The sequence below is a fragment of the Pseudophryne corroboree genome, chromosome 1 (assembly GCF_028390025.1).
Source record: "Pseudophryne corroboree isolate aPseCor3 chromosome 1, aPseCor3.hap2, whole genome shotgun sequence".
Lineage (NCBI taxonomy): Eukaryota > Metazoa > Chordata > Amphibia > Anura > Myobatrachidae > Pseudophryne > Pseudophryne corroboree.
In genome coordinates, this window is record NC_086444.1 from 434,082,913 (window position 1) to 434,102,131 (window position 19,219).

The following is a 19,219-nucleotide window of genomic DNA, read 5'->3' on the forward strand; positions in this document are numbered from 1 at the left end:
TGCTGTTATATATACTGCGCCTAAATTTAGTGCCCCCCTCTCTTTTTTACCCTTTTCTGTAGTGTAGACTGCAGGGGAGAGCCAGGGAGCTTCCTTCCAGCGGAGCTGTGAGGGAGAAATGGCGCCAGTGTGCTGAAGGAGATAGCTCCGCCTCTTTTTCGCGGACTATTCTCCCGCTTTTTTATGGATTCTGGCTGGGGTAATTATCACATATATAGCCTCTAGGGCTATATATTGTGGTATTTTTGCCAGCCAAGGTGTTTTTATTGCTGCTCAGGGCGCCCCCCCCTAGCGCCCTGCACCCTCAGTGACCGGAGTGTGAAGTGTGTATGAGGAGCAATGGCGCACGGTGAAGACTGATGTCTTCTGCCGCCGATTTTCCGGACCTCTTCTTGCTTCTGGCTCTGTAAGGGGGACGGCGGCGCGGCTCCGGGACCGAACACCAAGGCCAGTTCCATGCGGTCGATCCCTCTGGAGCTAATGGTGTCCAGTAGCCTAAGAAGCCCAAGCTAGCTGCAAGCAGGTAGGTTCGCTTCTTCTCCCCTTAGTCCCTCGCTGCAGTGAGCCTGTTGCCAGCAGGTCTCACTGTAAAATAAAAAACCTAATTATATACTTTCTTTCTAGAAGCTCAGGAGAGCCCCTAGTGTGCATCCAACCTCAGCCGGGCACAAAATCTAACTGAGGCTTGGAGGAGGGTCATAGTGGGAGGAGCCAGTGCACACCAGGTGACCTAAAAGCTGTCTTTAGTTGTGCTCAGTCTCCTGCGGAGCCGCTATTCCCCATGGTCCTTTCGGAGTTCCCAGCATCCATTAGGACGTCAGAGAAATTCTAAAGCTTATAAAAAGAACAAGAGTTCAGGCGATCCTCATTGCTCCGGACTGGCCAAGGATGGCTTGGTACGCAGATCTGCTGGATCTACTGCTGGAAGATCCAAAGCCTCTTCCTCTTCGGAAGGATCGTCTACAACAGGGGCCGTTCGCTTATCAAGACTTACCACGGCTATGTTTGACGGCATGGAGGTTGAACGCCAGATATTAGCTCGGAAGGGTATTCCGAACACTGTTATTCCTACCCTGATACAGGCTAGCAAGGGAGTAACGTCTAAACATTACCATCGAATTTGGAAAAAGTATGTGTCTTGGTGTGAATCCAAGAAATTTCCTGCGGTGGAGTTTCAACTTCAACGGGTTCTTCTATTCCTGCAAGCAGGTGTGGATATGGGCCTGCGGTTGGTATCCATAAAGTTCCAGATTTTGGCTTTATTAATTTTTTCCCAGAAACAATTGGCTGCCCTCCCTGAGGTTCAGACCTTTTTGAAAGGGGTTCTGCACATCCAGCCTCCCTTTGTGGCGCTGACGGCACCTTGGGATCTTGACGTGGTGTTGCATTTCCTGCAATTGGATTGGTTTGAGCCTTTACAGGAGGCTGAAGTCAAGTTTCTCACGTGGTAGGCTGTCACATTGTTGGCCTTGGCTTCTGCGCAACGTTTGTCGAATTTGGGGGCTTTGTCCTGTAAGAGCCCCTATTAAATCTTCCAGGAAGATAGAGTGGAGCTCAGGACGCGTCAGCAGTTTCTTAAGGTTGTGTCGGCTTTTCATATCAACCAACCTATTGTGGTGCCAGTGGCTACTGGCTCCTCAATTGCATCAAAGTCCTTGGATGTTGTGAGGGCTTTGAAGATCTATGTGGAGAGGACTGCTCGTCATAGAAAATCGGACTCTCTGTTTGTCCTTTATGTTCCCAAGAAAATTGGGTGTCCTGCTTTTAAGCAGACGATTACTCGCTGGATCAGGTTCACTATCCAGCATGCATATTCTACGGCAGGATTGCAGTGTCCAAAATCTGTTAAGGCCCACTCTACTCGTAAGGTGGGTTCTTCTGGGGCGGCTGCCCGGGGTGTCTCGACTTTACAGCTTTGCCGAGCAGCTACTTGGTCTGGGTCGAACACGTTTGCCAAGTTCTACAAGTTCGATACTTTGGCCTTTGAGGACCTAAAGTTTGGTCAAGCAGTTCTGCTGGAGCCTCCGCGCTCTCCCTCCCGTTCTGGGAGCTTTGGTACATCCCCACGGTACTAATGTGGACCCCAGCATCCTCTAGGACGTAAGAGAAAATAGGATTTTAATTACCTACCGGCAAATCCTTTTCTCATAGTCCGTAGAGGATGCTGGGCGCCCGCCCAGCGCTTCGTTCTCCTGCAGTGGTTATTTGGTTCAGTACTGCTTTGTTATTAGTTAAGTACTGCGTTTGTTTACTGGGTTCAGTATTGTTTCAGCTGTTGCTGTGTTTTCAGGCTGGTTAGCCTGGTTTGCCTTGTTTGTGTGAGCTGGTGTGAATCTCTCCACTATCTGTGTGTTTCCTTCTCTCAAAGTATGTTTGTCTCCTCGGGCACAGTTTCTATACCGAGTCTGGTAGGAGGGGCATAGAGGGAGGAGCCAGCCCACACTATTAAACTCTTAAAGTGCCATTGGCTCCTAGTGGACCAGTCTAAACCCCATGGTACTAATGTGGACCCCAGCATCCTCTACGGACTACGAGAAAAGGATTTACCGGTAGGTAATTAAAATCCTATTTTCTGTATTGCCAGCCACTTCTGTAATATTTTTACTTCTATGTCATGAAAGGATGTGGACAAATCCATTTGAAAAATTAATTTAATACAACATATACAAATCACATTAATAATTGTATAAATTCATATAAAAAACATATGTATAGTGAGTTCTTATGACATGGCTATCAATTTATTCTGAGGCTGTCATTTCAGTGTTCAACAGGGAAACCTGTGTACTGGAAGGCATAACGTACCGTGTAATGTAAATTATAAAGGGAATTTGAAATTACATTGGAATTTCCATGACATAACAAAGCACTGAAACCTACAGCGCTTTCATATGGTCACAGAACTCCTCTGCAAATTCTATTATAAACAGAGCTTCTAGTGTGGAGCACATAATACCATGGGGGCAGATGTACTAAGCCCGGAGAAGAGATAAAGCAGTGATAAGTGCAAGGTGATAACGCACCAGCCAATCGGCTCCAATATGTAAATTAACAGCTATGAGCTGATTGGCTGGTGCATTATCACCATCCACTTATCACTTCTCTGGGCTTAATACATCTGTCCCAATTTTTCTATAATCATAAGGCACTGTTGTGAATTGATGGATTTTTCATAAGTTATCTAATAATAACAAGCAAAAGTAATTATATAAAAAAATGGATCCAGCCCAAATTTATTGAAGGACACCATGCCTGAAGTTGTGAAGCTAAACTACAGTATGCTCAGTATTGTAAGATTATTTAATATTACGAATGGTCTTTACTAAAAGTTATAAAGACAAGGAGGATGCTGAGACGCGTCTGGGTAGACTCTCTTAGGGTGGGGCACACTGATATACATGCAATCAAGGTTCTGGATACTTGGGATTATAACAAATAATATCTAAAACTTAACCTTTAATAGTTTACTACAAGATAAAATCGGAGTGACAAATTACTTCACAACATTTTTAAAAAGGCGAAATATCAACATATAACATGTATAAACAAGACATGGTTAAACATGTACACAGGTTCAGGTATCATTGTCAGCCTCAGCCAATCGTTGTGCATTGATGTTCAGTTGTCCGTATATATACTGTAAGGAAAAAAATAGGCAAGGTTATTCCTGTGTTTTCTACTCACATCAGCCTATGGAAAAGCAGAAGGATATTCGGTTTTCCAGGGTGCCAGTAGTTCTCTCATCGGCTGCGCTGGCTTTTTTAGCCATCAGCCGAAAGCAGAAACAAAGTCACGTACCTGTATAGCCCGGATATCCTTCTGCTTTTCCATAGGCTGTTGCGAGTAGGGATCTCTCACCCCGTATTCAATACTGAGGCAAATGCGGGGCAGCAGAATCCAGAAAACACAGGAATAGCCTTGCCTGTCTATTTTCTTTCCTTACAGTATATACTGACAACTGAACATCAATGCACAACGATTGGCTGAGGCCAACAATGATACACTGAACCTGTGTACATTTTTAACCATGTCTTGTCTACACATGTTATGTGTTGATATTTCGCCTTTTTAAAAATGTTGTGGAGTAATTTGTCACTCCGATTTTATCTCGTAGTAAACTATTAAATGCAAAATTTTAGATATTACTTGTTATAATCCCAAGTATCCAGAACAATGGGGCAGATGTATTAACCTGGAGAAGGCATAAGGAACTGATAAACCAGTGATATGTGCAAGGTGATAAAGGCACCAGCCAATCAGCTCCAATATGTAAATTAACAGTTAGGATCTGATTGGCTGGTGCCTTTATCACCTTACACATATCACTGGTTTATCACTTCCTTATGCCTTCTCCAGTTTAATACATCTGCCCCCTTGATTGTAGGTATATCAGTGTGCCCCACCCTAAGAGTCTACCCAGACGCATGTCAGCGTCCTCCTTGTCTTTATAACCTACTTCATACTCTCAGGGAGCACCCAAGTGTCCTTATTAAAATTGACCTATATGTATTACGGATCTAGGCAATACTAAGCCACATTTATCTATTGGTACCGTGACAATTTGTTGTATATACTCAAAACTGTATGGTCAATACACCCTTTTCTCTTACATTTACTAAAAGTTGAAGTGTTATTTTGTTTGTCTTTTCCAGATTAGTGGGAGTTTTAGAAAAAGTTCTAAGAAACCTAATGAGAATTCAACCTGACTTCTATGTTATTTGTAAAGACTGAGCTCAGGGCTGTAGTACAGGCACATGTATGCATCACAAAGCAAGCGGCGGGCATAGGTTGGCATGCTCTTTGGATCTTTTTGCTGCAGTTCCTCAGCAGCCATTTCCAGGTATTCTGTCACCTCTGGGCAAGGAGTTACTCGTGGGATGTTGAATCCATTCTGTCCTCCTAAAGAACAACAAACACAGAGCAATAGAAGGTTTTCCCAAACTCCCTATTACAATCCAGCATAAGGATATTCATGCTTGAGGCCAGATAGTTATATCAAATTGACTAAGATACTAATTAAGTCACCTGTGTGCAAGCAGGGAAAGCCTTAACACCTAGACTGTAATGGTGGAGTTTGGCAAAAAGTTTGGATAACGACAGTGATGGAGCTTCAAGAATGCCATTTTTTATCAAAATAATTGACTACTGTGTCAAAATGTACTAGAAAATCATCAATATTCACTACTAAATTATTTTACTTTAAAAGAAATATAAATTAGAGCATCTGGTAGCGAAGAGGAATTATGTATTTAAGAAAACAAATACAGAACTCTTTCTCAGTCACCAGTATCGTGCGTGGAATGTTTTGTTTGAAGCATCAACAAGAACTAATGTTTAACTCAATGATTTTTGTTGCAATGAAGAATAAAATATATTTTTTTTTTTAACGCAGTGAATTTCAATTTCCTGATATCATGAGCTCCAGATTTAGGTGAGAATTGAACACTGCAGAAAAGCCCAAATCAAGGAAAGAGTTGCCTTACCAAGCAGTACAGATATACAGGACATGCAGCGCAAAAGGTAAAAAGAGAAAAAACGGATTACGACCAAAATATACGTGTTAGACAGATAACATACCTTCTCGATCAGCCATACTATCAAAGAAGGCCCACTGCGGATGACCCTGGGAGCCGAGTCTAATGAAAGCTACATAATGACTGGTTTCTATACATAACACCGCATACAGCTGTAAATGCTGTCTTTGGAGCATGGTCTGTCCATTTACATTCTCCGGCACACTCAGTTCTCTTGGTTGGTGGGCAGAGCGCTGCCTGTGTAGGTGGACCTGTCCAAGGAAAATCCTTATGTAAGAGACTTATACAACCTCATTCCCAGGAATCAAAAGTAATCCCAGGAGACAAAAGTAATTCTTCTATTTTGTTCACTATACAGGAAGGTAGTACCTGCTTGCTGCAGATTGCACAGTACTGTTTTAAGTGTCCAGGAGCGATTCTCATATCCTCATAGCAGTCAAGACACTCCAGCACTGCCAGGGACTGACAAATACAGCACTGTCGTGGGGCTGCAGGAAGAAGAGGAAAGGAAGAGATCCCTGATTATACACTTATTCAGTATGTTATCCCCTTTTCAGACATTCCTTCAAACAAGGAAGAGATAAATGTAGGCCAAAACCCCAAACTCAATTCACCCAAACACAGCTAAATGATAGCACTGATCTGCCCAGCCACAACACGTGGTCACTGGAAGGCAGTGGTGGAAGTGGAAATTTAGCAGTGGCTGAATAGAAAATGGCAGTGAATGGAATTTGATAGTATTACAATAGAAGCATTAGAAGAAAATGTGGAATGGCATTCATCTGTATACTACTGCTGGGAGGTATACTCTACTACACAGGTGCTGTTAAGCCAGTTAAGAGGTTAGTATATTGTGTACTTACTGTCTTCTAGAAGATCAGTGATGTCCAGCTGGAGGGTTGGAATAATGGTGGGGAACATCTTGAAGTTCTTCCCATTCCTGGGCATCTGAATGATAAGGCAGGAGGGAACCTGACAGGAGGATAGGAACACTAAATACATAAAATACATTTAAACAAAAGTACTTTTATGTGTAAAACATGGAATGGTACTAGCAGAAATCAAGACTACTTTAACCACTTAACTGACAATTTTTTCACCCAAAAAACCACTTCGAAATTGTTTTTTTTTTATATGATTGAATTAGGTGAAGAACATGATTTTAGTTTAAAAAAAGAAAATAATACATTTTAACATCGGAACATCGCGACCATCGCAACGTTACTTTTTACCCCTAAGACAGCTGCCAGGTACAGGGGGGGTCTGGGGGTGGCTTGGGGGGGATGCTTTACACTTCCCCAGCGGCTGCTATTGTCTGCAGCTGCTGGGTGGGGGGTCCTGCCACGCTGACTGATCAGCAGTGATCAGCAGCATAGGAACACAGAGGGGAATGTGCAGGGAGGCAGAGGGACCCTCTGAGAGCAGAGTCAGAGGGAAGTTTCCCTTCCCTGCCGCTGCTAACACTGTTTATCTGACTGGTGGCATCCTGTGCGACCAGCTCAGATAAGACACTTGCTGGTGTGGTCGCATCTGATGCGACCATGTCAGGCAAGTGGTTAAAGGGATACTATTCAAAGCTAATAATTCAGAACTTTTTTTGCTATAGAATAACGTGCGTTTCTGTTGACTCATGACGTACATATTTAAGCCCAGGATTGATTTGAGGAAGAGACTTCTTCGAAAACTATTTGATGATATATATGTTCTTCTATTTGCACATATAAAAACAAACTTCTGCTTTTCTAGAATTAAGGGGCATATTTATCAAAGCTTGCAAAGAGTGAAAGGGGAAAGAGAGATATACCAATCAGTTCCAAACTGTCGTTTTACAGACTGTGGGGCAAATGTATTAAGCTTGGAGATTGGATAAAGAAGTGATAAAGCAGTGATAAATTAGAAGGTGATAACGCACCAGCCAGTCAGCTCCTAACTCATTTTTCAAATCCGTTATGATTGGAAAATGCCAGTTAGCTGGGGATACGGTAATTAGGTCATCCACTATTGGTCGACATGCATTAGTTCGACATGTACTAGGTCGACATGAGTTTTTAAAAAAACGAATTTTTACTTTTTCATACTTTACGATCCACGTGGATTACGATTGGGAATGGTAACCTGTGTTGAGCGCAGCGAGGCATCTTGTCCGAAGCATGGTGAGCGAAGCAAGCCATGCGAGGGGACACGGTGCACTAATTGGGGTTCCCCGTCACTTTACAAAGAAAATGAAACCACAAACAGTCAAAAACCTCATTTCGACCTATTGACCATGTCGACCAATAGTGGTCGACCTAATGACCCATACCCGTTAGGTGATGACTGGTTGGTGCTTTATCTTTTGCCAAGCTTTAAAAATCTACTCCATAAGATTTTTTTTTTTTTTTTACACAGTATTCAGTGCTTAGTATGTGCTTTATAAATGTGTTTGATTGTTTATGGGGATCACTTATTATTAGGCAGTGATGTAGAGTACAAAATGCGTTTCGGTTGAAACAAGGCATAATGCCCATCATGCTCGAGGTCAGAACTTCAGTGTAGAATTTCCAGGCATGGCTAACATATAGAAAAAATATGACCATGCCTCCAGTCAGCTCTCCAGCAGAAGAAAAAACGTGTAAAATGTTTTAAAGTATTTATCTGCTTTCATTGTACATTTTAAAAATGAATTACCAAAAAAGTCCATGGTTTATAATTTTCCAGAAAAATCCAATTTTTTTTTTTACATTTCCTTGTATTGGGTGAAATTAAATGTTTTTCAGAAGCAGTTTATTGGACACATGCATATAAGCAACATAATGTTTTGGACAGCCTTGAAAATTCATAAAAATATTCCCATTTTTGTGCACTCAAGATCAACAATGATTATTGTCAATCAACTAAAATTCTAAACATTATTACGTATGCTTTACAATGATTTAAGAATCATAGGCCCAAATTTATCAAGCCTTGGAGAGTGATAAATTGCATGGTAATAAATTACCAACCAATCAGCTCCTAACTGCCATGTGCTACTCTCCAAGACTTGATAAATCTGGGCCTCTCTATTTAAACAAAAAAAAAAAAAAGACAGTAAAATATAACACAATGTGACCCAAAGGTGCAAATATGAAAATTAAAAAATAAAAACATAAATGTTTTTGTTGTATTTCGCAGTGTAATTTGTGCTGACAGAGCCACAATTAAATATTTACAGGAAATGCCAGATACACTCTATGGACAAAAGTATTCGGACACCTTACCATTACACCAACAGGGACTGTAATGACATTGTATTCAAATAGATATACTTTAATAAGGAGTTGGAGTTGGTCTCCCTTTTGCAGCTGTAACAGCTTCCACTCTTCTTGGAAGGCTGTCCACAAGATTTTGGAATGTTTCTGTGGGAATTTGTGCCCATTCATTCTGAAGAGCATTTATGAAGTCAATGTTGGACGTGTAGGCTTGGCTCGCAATCTCCATTCCCGTTCATCCAAAAGATGCTCGGTGGGGTTGAGGTCAGGATTTTGTGCTGGACAGTCAAGTTCTTCCGCACCAAACTCAACAAACCATGTCTTTATAGTCCTTGCTTTGTGCTTAGGGTACAGTCATGTTGGAATAGGAAAGGGCCTTACCCAAACTGTTGCCACAAAGTTGGAAGCATAGAATTGTCCAAAATGTCTTGGTTTGCTGACGTATTAAGATTGCCCTTCAATGGAGATAAAAGGTCTAGCCCAAACCCTAAAAAACAGTCCCATACCATTATCCTCCTCCATCAAACGTCACTGTCAAGAAGATAACCATGTCCCGGGCATCTGCCAAACCCAGACTCACCCATCTGACTGCCAAACAGAGAAGTGTGGTTTGTCACTCACAGAACACGTTACCACTGCTCCACAGTCCAGTGTCGGTGTGCTTTACACTACTCCATCCTATGCATGACACTGGACTTGGTGATGTGAGGCATGCATGCAGCTGCTCAGCCACGGAAACACATTCCATTAGCTCCCCCCCCCACAGTTTTTGTGCGTACATTAATGCCAGTGGAAGTTTCCCGCTGTGTGATTTTATGTGGTCTTCTCCTTCGTGGCTGAGCTGCTGTTGTTCCTTTTCTCTTCCACTTTCTAAAAATATCACTTACAATTGACCATGGACTATCCAGCAGGGATGAAATTTCACAAACAGTCTTATTGCAAAGGTGGCATCCTATCACAGTATAGTTGCAAGGCCGAGACTCCATGGGCATCCTCCCAGGAAGAGCCCACCGATCTTGTAGAGTGGGATTTCAGAGACTTGGGAATAGGTAAGGCTGCCGACACATAGGCCTGTTGGATAGTAAGTCTAAGCCAACAAGCCATGGACTGCTACGAAGCAGGACATACCTTTTTCTGCACATTATACAGCACGAACAAGAAATTCGTCTTTCTGATCCGAGCCGTTCGCTGGACATAGATCTTTAAGGCTCGCACAGCGTCCAATGCCTTTGGAGAAGCAGAAGTGCCAGCACTAGACGGAACCACAAATCGTTGATTCAGATGGAACGCAGAGACAACATTCGTCAGGGACTGCTGGCTAGTCCTGAGCTCCGCTCTGTCTTCGTAAAAGACCAAATATGGACTTTTACATGATAGGGCCAGAACTTGATGGAACCACAATAGGTTGATTCAAGTGGAATGCAGAGACAACCTTCGGCAGGAACTTCTGCCTAGTTCTGAGCTCCGCTCTGTCCTCGTAAAAGACCAAGTATGGACTTTTACACGATAAGGTCCCCAATTCTGAGACACGTATAGCAGAAGCCAGGGCCAGTAACACGACCGTCTTCCATGTGAGATACTTGTCTTCTACCATCATCAGATGCTCAAACTAGGAGGACTGTAGAAATTCCACCACTACATTCAAAGCCGTGGGTGGCACAAAAGGAGGTTGAATGTGAAGTACTCCTTGCAAGAAGGTCTGCACTTCTGGCAATACTGACAAATTCTTCTAGAACAAAATTGAGAGGGACGAAATCTGGGCCTTAATGGAACCCAGGCATAAGCCCTTATCCACACCAGCTTGCAGGAAACGAAGGAAACGTCCCAAGTGCAACTCCGCAGGCGGACACGAGCGTTCCTTGCACCAAAAGGCATATCTCCTCCAGATATGATGATAGTATGTTGACGTCACAGGTTTTCTGGCCTGAACCATGGTAGCAATGGCTTTTTTGGAAAGGCCCTTGTGAGCTAGGATGTTCTGCTCAACCTCCATGCCATCAAACAAAGTCGCCGTAAGTCCGGGTAGACGAACGGTCCTTGTTGAAGAAGATATCTTCTTAGACGTAGAGAAGATCCGCGTACCACGCACTCAGAGGCCAATCCGGGGCAATCAGCATTGCCTGTACTCCTTGATTTCTGATTCGCTTGAGCACCCTTGGGAGTAACGGAATCTGTGGAAACAGATAGACCAGCCGGTAAGGCCAAAGCAACGTCAGTGCATCCACTGCCCTCGCCTGAGGGTCCCTGGTTCGTGAGCAATACCAGTGAAGCTTCCTGTTGAGTCGAGAAGCCATCATGTCTATTTATGGGCCGTCCAACCGGTCGATGATCTGCTGAAACATGTGATGGTGGAGCCCCCACTCCCCCGGGTGGAGATCATGACGCTTCCCAGTTGTCCACTCCCGGAATGAAGATTGCTGACATTGCTCTTGCATTTCTTTCTACCCAGAGAAGTATCTTTGACACCTCTCGAATGCAGGCTCTGCTTTTTGTCCCTCCTTGCTGACTGATGTATGTCACTGCTGTGGCGTTGTCCGACTGTATTTGGATCACGTGATCGTTAAGCAGAGGAGAGGCCTGAAGTAGAGCATTGTAGATCACCCGAAGTTCCAGAATGTTGATCGGAAGGAGCGCTTTGGTGGGCTGACCCCCTGCACTGGAACTGAGCTCCAGGTGGGACTTCTGTAAATTGAGGATCCACCCATGGTGTGACAGAAGTTGGATAGTGCGGTCGATATGAAGCAATAAAAACTCCCTGGATCCTGCTTTTATCAGGAGATTGTCCAGGTGTGGGATAACATTGACCCCCTGGACACGGAACATCATCTCCGCCATTACCTTTGTGAATACCTTTGGAGCTGTGACCAGGCCGAAGGGTAGTGCCTGGAACTAGTAGTGATCGTCCAGTAGGGCAAACCTCAGATAAGCCTGATGAGGTGGCCAAATTGGAATATGAAGGTAGGCGTCCTTGATATCCAAGGAAATCATGAATTCCTGTTCTTCCATGCCAGCAATCACTACTCTCAAGGATTCCATCTTGAGCTTGAAAACCCTGAGATAAGGGTTCAAGGACTTTAGATTCAAAATGGGCCTTACCGAACCATCCGGCTTCGGTACCACAAACAGGTTGGAGTAATAACCCTTTCCCCGTTGTTGTATTGGTACTGGAACAATGACGTGGGACTGGACCAACTTTTGGATGGCCTACTGTAACGTAACTTGTGTATCCTCCCAAGCTGGCAAAATTGATTAGAAAAATCGTTGGGGAGGAGCACCGTCGAACTCCAGCTTGTAGCCCTGAGAAATGAGGTCCTTAATCCAGGTATCCTGGCAGGAGCTGTCCCAGATGTGGCTGAAGTGACGCAGTCGAGCTCGCACCTTGAGATGCCCTCGGGGTGGGTGGGCACCGTCTTGCTGAGGACTTAGTGAAAGCAGAACTGGTGCCCTGTTCCTGAGAACTGGTGTTTGCATGTGTTCTTGTCTTACCTCTGGTGCATCTAGCTGCATTGGAGGCACCTCTGGCTCTAGATCAAAATCTGTTAGACCGAAAGGACTGAACAGACAGCCCCGGGTAGGAACGCCTAGCTGGCGGGGCCCCAGGGGGGAGAAACATGGATTTCCCCGCAGTAACCTTAGAAATCCATGTATCCAACTCAACCCCAAAGAGCCATTCCCCAGAAAAGGGGAGAGATTCCACAATGTGTTTGGATTCAGTGTCCGCTATCCATTGACGCAACCACATGGCCCTGTGCGCCGACACTACCATGGCAGAGGTCCTAGCATTAATTCTCCGGCAGGGTCCACAGGTTATCCACAGGATAACAATGGGATATGATTGAGCGACAGCGGATTGGCACCAAATGATCAAAAGCTTTCAGACCTCCCAGGATGCAACGGGCCCATCCATATATCCCCGCCCACTGGCTCAGGCAAATCAGTTTTTTGTTTGGTGCGGCAGGAGCCAGACCATGGTCAGAGGGCTGCTGTTCCTTTTAGCAGTCCTAAGCTTTCTTATGTTATTTTTTTGTCTTACTAGTTTTTTTGAGTGATCTTTCTAAACAGCGTCTTATACGCTTAGAAAGAGTCGCTCAAACAACTCTCCGCCGGGCCGCAACAATGCTTACCGAGTACAGTGCTGTTTCGGCAGGCGTCTGTGTCGGATATACTAGCAGGTCCAGCAGACGTTACCAGGCTGTGGCCGGAGAACAGAGAGAAGGTAAGGCATCGATTCCGCTTAGTAGATGGAATACGGACAGAGTCGCACTGTATTGGAAGGAGACTACCAAACAGTAGCTGACGCGGCTGCCACCGCGGGTGCACCAGCGCTAGGCCTTAGGGATCTTAGGCACGAGGAATAGCATGAGGCCGCGATCCCTAGGGTTGATGTCAGCAGGGGGAGGAGGGGCGGCTCTCCCGGCCGCCCCTCCTCCCCGGTTCATGACCAGTTTCCGCCGAGTCTCCCGCCATGAACTGTTTCCTTGCTTCCGTCCCAGATATTACCATGAGGGTACTTGGTCGCAGCATAGGCCGCTGCGTCTGTGTTCACTAAGCACTACCGTGAGGAGACCCGGTCGCAGCATAGGTGGCTGTGTGACCAGTGCATCTGTGTTCACTATAGGTTCCCGGAGCGACAGTGTACACTAGTAGCGTCTGGATCCACTCAGCGTTCGCTAACGTATTGATCGATCCTGGAAGCGAGGCCAGTCTCCCTGTATCCCACTCTACTGAGTACGGGCTATACAGCACTAAATTTTATATCTACTTTTTTCAGTATGAATAGTTAAGTTAAGTGCCTATTGTATACGAGTCTGTGTACATTTACTGTGGTTTTCTTCGCATTGTGTCTGAATACGTTAGATCTGTGTAAAACAGGATTCAGTAATATGTACTCCTACATACTTTAAAATGTGTTTGTAGTTGATAATGTGCTCATATGACTAATATGTAACATGTGACCGACTGCTAGTGTGATTGCTGACTTTAATATATGTTTGTTAGTTGTTTCTTCTGATCCTCAATGCTGGTGCATGGGTAGGGTCAGATTGATATCACTTTAGAGGGTTGAAGCGATTACAGTCACAAATTGTGTAGTACACTGTGAAAGTGCTGATTATTTATCATGTCTAAGAGCGGCAAAAGTGATGAAGGTACACTTACAGTAACACCAACACTCATATCATGTTTGTCTTGCAAAACTGTATTATCCTCTCAGGATCTGGTTCAGGATGGTTTATGTGCAAATTGTTTTGCTTTTCAGCAAAATACAAGGCAGATCCCTGTACAACGTCAGGCACAGATGGATCCACCTTGGGCTATGTTTGCACAGACCATGTCCAGCATAGCTGAACTGGTAATTCCTACAGCTTTTTTACCAGGAATGGGGAACACTATTAACCCATACATGCAGCTCCCTACCTACGGTATATAATTTCCCCCAGCAGCTTCTCATATGAAACAAGCTGATAAACCAATGGTAAGTAAACCTTCACAGGCTACACAAGATGATTAATTGGAAGATGAAAACTCAATTTACTCTACTTCGGCATACGAAGAGGAGGAAGAAGGTCTCAGCTCAGTGGATATAGCTGAATTAATTAGAGCAATGAAGGCCATTCTATCCTTAGAGGATTCAGCAGAGCCTGTGTTAAAAACCAAGGCACCTGTATTTAAATGTCCCAAAACAGTTAAGGCTGAGTTTCCAGGGTCAGGCCAGCTGACGGAAATCATGGAAAAGGCTTGGGCTACACCCAATAAAAAATACATAATTCCCAAAAAATGGTTTTCCAATTATCCTTTTCCAGCAGGGGACTGTTTAAAATGGGAGGTGACTCCTAAAGTAGATACGCATGTGATTCGATTAGTGCGAAAATCTATATTGCCTTTACCATCAATATCATTAAACGGATAGGAGAGTGGATGGTTTTCTGAAAACCATATTTTCTCTCTCTGGGGCAGTCATAAGGCCAGCCATGGCTTCAGCTTGGATGGCAAAGGCAGTGGCTGCCTGGGCTGATGCACTGCACTTCTAGAGCGCAAAAATCCTATATAGCTCATATTAAACAGGTTACAGTATTCTTGGAAGAAGCGGCATTAGATATGGGTACTATTGCTTCTAGGGCATCAGCCTCAACAATAGCTGCTCGCAGAGCACTTTGGTTACGTATGTGGAAAGCTGATTCAGAATCTATGAAGGTTTTGGAATCTTTGCCTTTTGCTGGAAATATTCCTATTTGGTAAAGAATTGACAGATATTCTTGAGTCAGAAGCAGACTCCAAGAAGGTCAAAATTTCCTTCCACATATAACCCCAAACCTAAGGGTCCATTTTTTCAGCCTTTTCGGTCGCAAGGAAAAGCGAAGGGAAAAAGTGATCATAAGCAGCCCAATACAATAAGTTAGGTAAGTCAAAGAAGCATTGGGCTACCAGAGGGCCAGCTTCCAAACCAGAAGATAAGCCATCAGCCTGATGGTGCGGGCCTCCTCCTGGGGACCCCAGGGTAGGGGGCTGGCTACTTCAGTTTGCACAGATCTGGTAGCAGTCTACAACAGATGCCTGGGTGCAAGAAGCGGTATCTCTAGGTTATGTTTTCCCCTTCAAGAAGCATCCTCCTTGAAGGTTCTTCTGCACCAGCCCATCTCGGGTGGAAGCGAAGGCAAGGGCCTTGCAAGAAGCAATTCAGAAATTGCTTCAGTCAGGAGTAGTCATTCCAGTAACCCCTGCACAACAGGGACAGGGTTTTACTCCAACCTGTTTTTTGTTCAGAAGCCAAATGGGTCTTTTCGACCCATTCTCAATCTCAAGATGCCAAACAAATACATTTGGGTACCACGGTTTCACATGGAGACATTACGCTCCATAGTTTTGGCCTTGGAGCCAGGGGATTATATGGTATCCCTGGATATTCAGGATGCATACCTACATGTTCCTATAGCACTGTCCCATCAGTGTTATCTCAGGTACACCATCCTCCAGCAGCATTTTCAGTTCCAGGCCTTACCCTTTGGGTTACTCACAGCCTCCAGAGTATTTACCAAGATCATGGTGGTTATGGCAGCTTATCTCTGCAAGCAGGGGATAAGAATTTTTCCATACCTCGACGACCTTTTAATCCTGGCACAATCACAGGAATTGCTCCTGTGCCATCTCCAACAGACAATAACATGTTTGCAGAGGCACGGGTGACTCATAAAAATTGGGCAAAGTTGTCTCTGGTTCCATCACAACGTATGACTCACATGGGGGCTAAACTGGATTCAAGTCTGTAGAAAGTATTTTTAACTCGGAAAAAGATATCTAAGGTACAGTCAAGGACTCAGGAGTTGTTAAACAGTCAAACAGTATCAATTCATGCAGCAATGCGAGTGATGGGTTTGATGGTGTCAACATTCAACATGGTGGAGTATGCACAATTCCATTCAAGACCTCTGCAGCATCTGATTCTGGCCAGATGGAATGGAGTACATCAGACAATAAAGAAACAGACTATGGTACTTTCAGAAAAGGTAAGAAAGTCATTAGTCTGGTGGCTACAGACATTCCATCTAGACAAGGGGAGACCCTTTTGGATATCAGATTGGGAGAATCGGACAACAGATGCCAGTCTTCAGGGCTGGGGAGCAGTGTCCGGAAAATTATGGTTCCAGGGACAATGGACCACAGAAGAAAGTTGCCTGCCAATAAACCTGTTAGAACTTCGGGCCATATACATGGCACTGATTCAGGCAAAGGACGCTCTTCAAGGAAAGCCAGTCCAGATCCGCTCAGACAATGCAACGGCAGTAGCGTACCTCAACCATCGGGGAGGAACCCGCAGCCAAACAGCAATGAAGGAGGTAAGTCACATACTAAAGTGGGCAGAACTCCATCTCCCAGCCTTGTCCACAGTATTCGTTCCGGGAGTCCTAAACTGGGAAGCGGACTTTCTCAGTCAACATGCCATTCAGGCAAGCGAATGGGCTCTACATCCAGAGGTCTTTCAGACTCTAGTAGACAAGTGGGGATTGCCAGAGATAGATCTCATGGCGTTTTGTCTGAACAACAAAGTGCCCGCATATGGGTCAAGAACAAAGGATCCCAAAGAGATCTTTGTGGACGCCTTGTCAGTGAAATGGGACTTTCATCTGGCACATCAGTTTCCTCCGATCATCCTGTTACCCAGGGAAAATAAAGCAAGCAAAGGGTGCAGTGATTCTAATAGCTCCAGCTTGGCCGAGAAGGCATTGGTACACAGATCTGTAGAGAATGTCGATGGATGCTCCACTTCTGCTCCCTCAACGTCCAGATTTACTAATGCAGGGTGCTTGTTATCACAGACATCTGGATCGACTGTCTTTGACGGCGTGGCTCTTGAAACCGCTATCCTGAAGTCAAGAGGATTCTCACAACAGGTAATTCAAACAATGCTCAGAGCAAGGAAATCCTCCTCAGCTCGTATTTATCACCGAATATGGCAGGCCTATATTCATTGGTTCAGTGAAAGAAGTGTGGATCCGAAATCTTTCCAGGGTCTTAGCTTTCCTTCAGGCAGGAATGGATAAAGGTTTGAAGGTGGCTTCCTTGAGAGTGAAAAGTATCAGTATTGACTGTATGGTTTCAAAAGAAAATTGCCAATTTACAGGATGTGCATACTTTTTTCCAGGGAAAGCTGTGCATTCAACCTCCTTTTGTTCCTCCTACAGCACCTTGGGATTTAAGTGTAGTCCTGAAAGCTCTTCAAGTTGCCCCGTTTGAACCACTTAATAAAGTGGATCTTAAATGGTTGACAGCTAAAGTTCTCTTTCTACTGACTATGGCATCAGCTAGAAGAGTGTCAGATTTAGGAGCACTGTCATGTCATTCCCCTTTTCTGATTTTTTTTATCCAGATAAAGCAGTTCTCAGAACTAGGTCTGGGAATCTTCCTTAGGTAGTGTCTAAATTCCACCTCAATTAAGAAATTGTAGTCCCGGCTTTTCAGGTATCGGGACTTTCTGCGGGAGATGTGTCGCTGGACGTGGTTCGGGCATTAAGGATCTACGTGGATCGTACCAGTGCCATCAAAAAGACAGCTTCTCTCTTCATTCTCTATGGATTTCACAAGAGAGGATGGCCTGCTACTAATTTCTAACGATTTCAGAAGCATACTCTCAAGCTGATCTCCCTGTTCCGGCTAATGTCTCTGCTCACTCTACTCGTATGGTAGGTCCTTCATTGGCAGCACAACATGGTGCTTCAGCAGAACAGATATGTAAGGCAGCCACATGGTCTTCCATTAACACATTTATTAGACATTATGGCGTAAGGTTCTCCTGTTCAATCAGGAGCGTCCCCACCACTAAATTGCTTTGGGAAATCCTATTGTTATCCTGTGGATAACCTGTGGACCCTGCCGGAGAAATATACGTTATGGTAAGAACTTATCGTTGATAACGGTAAGTCCACAGGTTCCACTCACTACTCACTAACCTCTTCCTTCTTGAACAGAAGGGTGTGCATGTGTGTTCTTCTCGCCTGATTAGGGCTCTACATGATGCTCCTGCCTAGTGATTTGGAATACAACTGATTTGCCTGAGCCAGTGGGCGGGGATATATGGACGGGCCCGTTGCATCCTGGGAGGTCTGAAAGCTTTTGATCGTTTGGTGCCAATCCGCTGTCGCTCCATCATATCCCATTGTTATCCTATGGAACCTGTGGACTTAGGAGAAATACCGTTATCAACGGTAAGTTCTTACCATAACGTATATATTGCCCATCTCCTTAAGCAAGTCACACAGGACGCGTGCAGTGTCCTGAATGTGCTTCAGGAAAGTCACTGTAGTGACCAGAGGCATATCTCTGGAGAGGCCCTCCTGAATTTGAGAAGCCCACATGTGAATGGCATGGGTCAACCAGCAACCCGCTATGACCGGCCTTTGCTATACACCTGCTGCTGTGTAGATAGACTCTAGTGGAGTCTCTATTTTTCTGTCTGTAGGGTCCTTTATGTTAAAGGAGCTCGGGGCAGGCAGCACCGCCTTTTTAGACAGGCGAGAGACTGATACATTAACCCATGGGGGTTCTTCCCAGAATTTCCTACCTTCAGGAGCAAATGGGAAAGTGTGCAAAAATCTTTTGGAAGCCTGGTATTTTTTGTCTGGATTTTTCCAGGCTAACTTAAACAGGCCATCTAACTCTGAACAATCAGGGAAAGTGACATTAGGCTTGTTCTGTGTAAAGAAAAATGACTGCAATGATGCAGCGTCCTCTAGAGGGAGTTTTAACATGTCCCGTGTAGCCAGAATGAGGGGTTCAATACCCTGAGCAGAAGTGGAATCCCCACTAACGGGATCCAAGTTCTCCCCATCCTCCTGTACCTCTTCATCTGAATCAGAAAGTAGAGCAGGAAAACCACGCTTTTGTGGTCCTGAGTAAAGAGGGGGGGGGGCTGTGTAACATCTGCCCTGGCAGCTAAGTCTGCAACAGCCTGTTGTAGTAGCTGAG

General features: G+C 44.6%; 1 protein-coding gene across 5 annotated transcripts in view; it reads right to left on the reverse strand.

The window, feature by feature from the left end:
• Positions 1-4,355: 4,355 nt before the first annotated feature.
• Positions 4,356-19,219, reverse strand: part of LOC134890873 (ubiquitin carboxyl-terminal hydrolase CYLD-like) — an 85,891-nt gene continuing 71,027 nt past the window's right edge. For all 5 annotated transcript variants that reach the window (XM_063913494.1, XM_063913495.1, XM_063913490.1 and 2 more), the window contains 4 exons: positions 6,398-6,506; positions 5,904-6,022; positions 5,578-5,785; positions 4,356-4,899 (listed from right to left, as the gene is read on the reverse strand). In XM_063913494.1, coding sequence (XP_063769564.1) covers positions 4,715-4,899; positions 5,578-5,785; positions 5,904-6,022; positions 6,398-6,506 — 621 coding nt within the window. In that variant the 3' untranslated portion in view covers positions 4,356-4,714. The remainder of the gene's footprint in view (positions 4,900-5,577; positions 5,786-5,903; positions 6,023-6,397; positions 6,507-19,219) is intronic.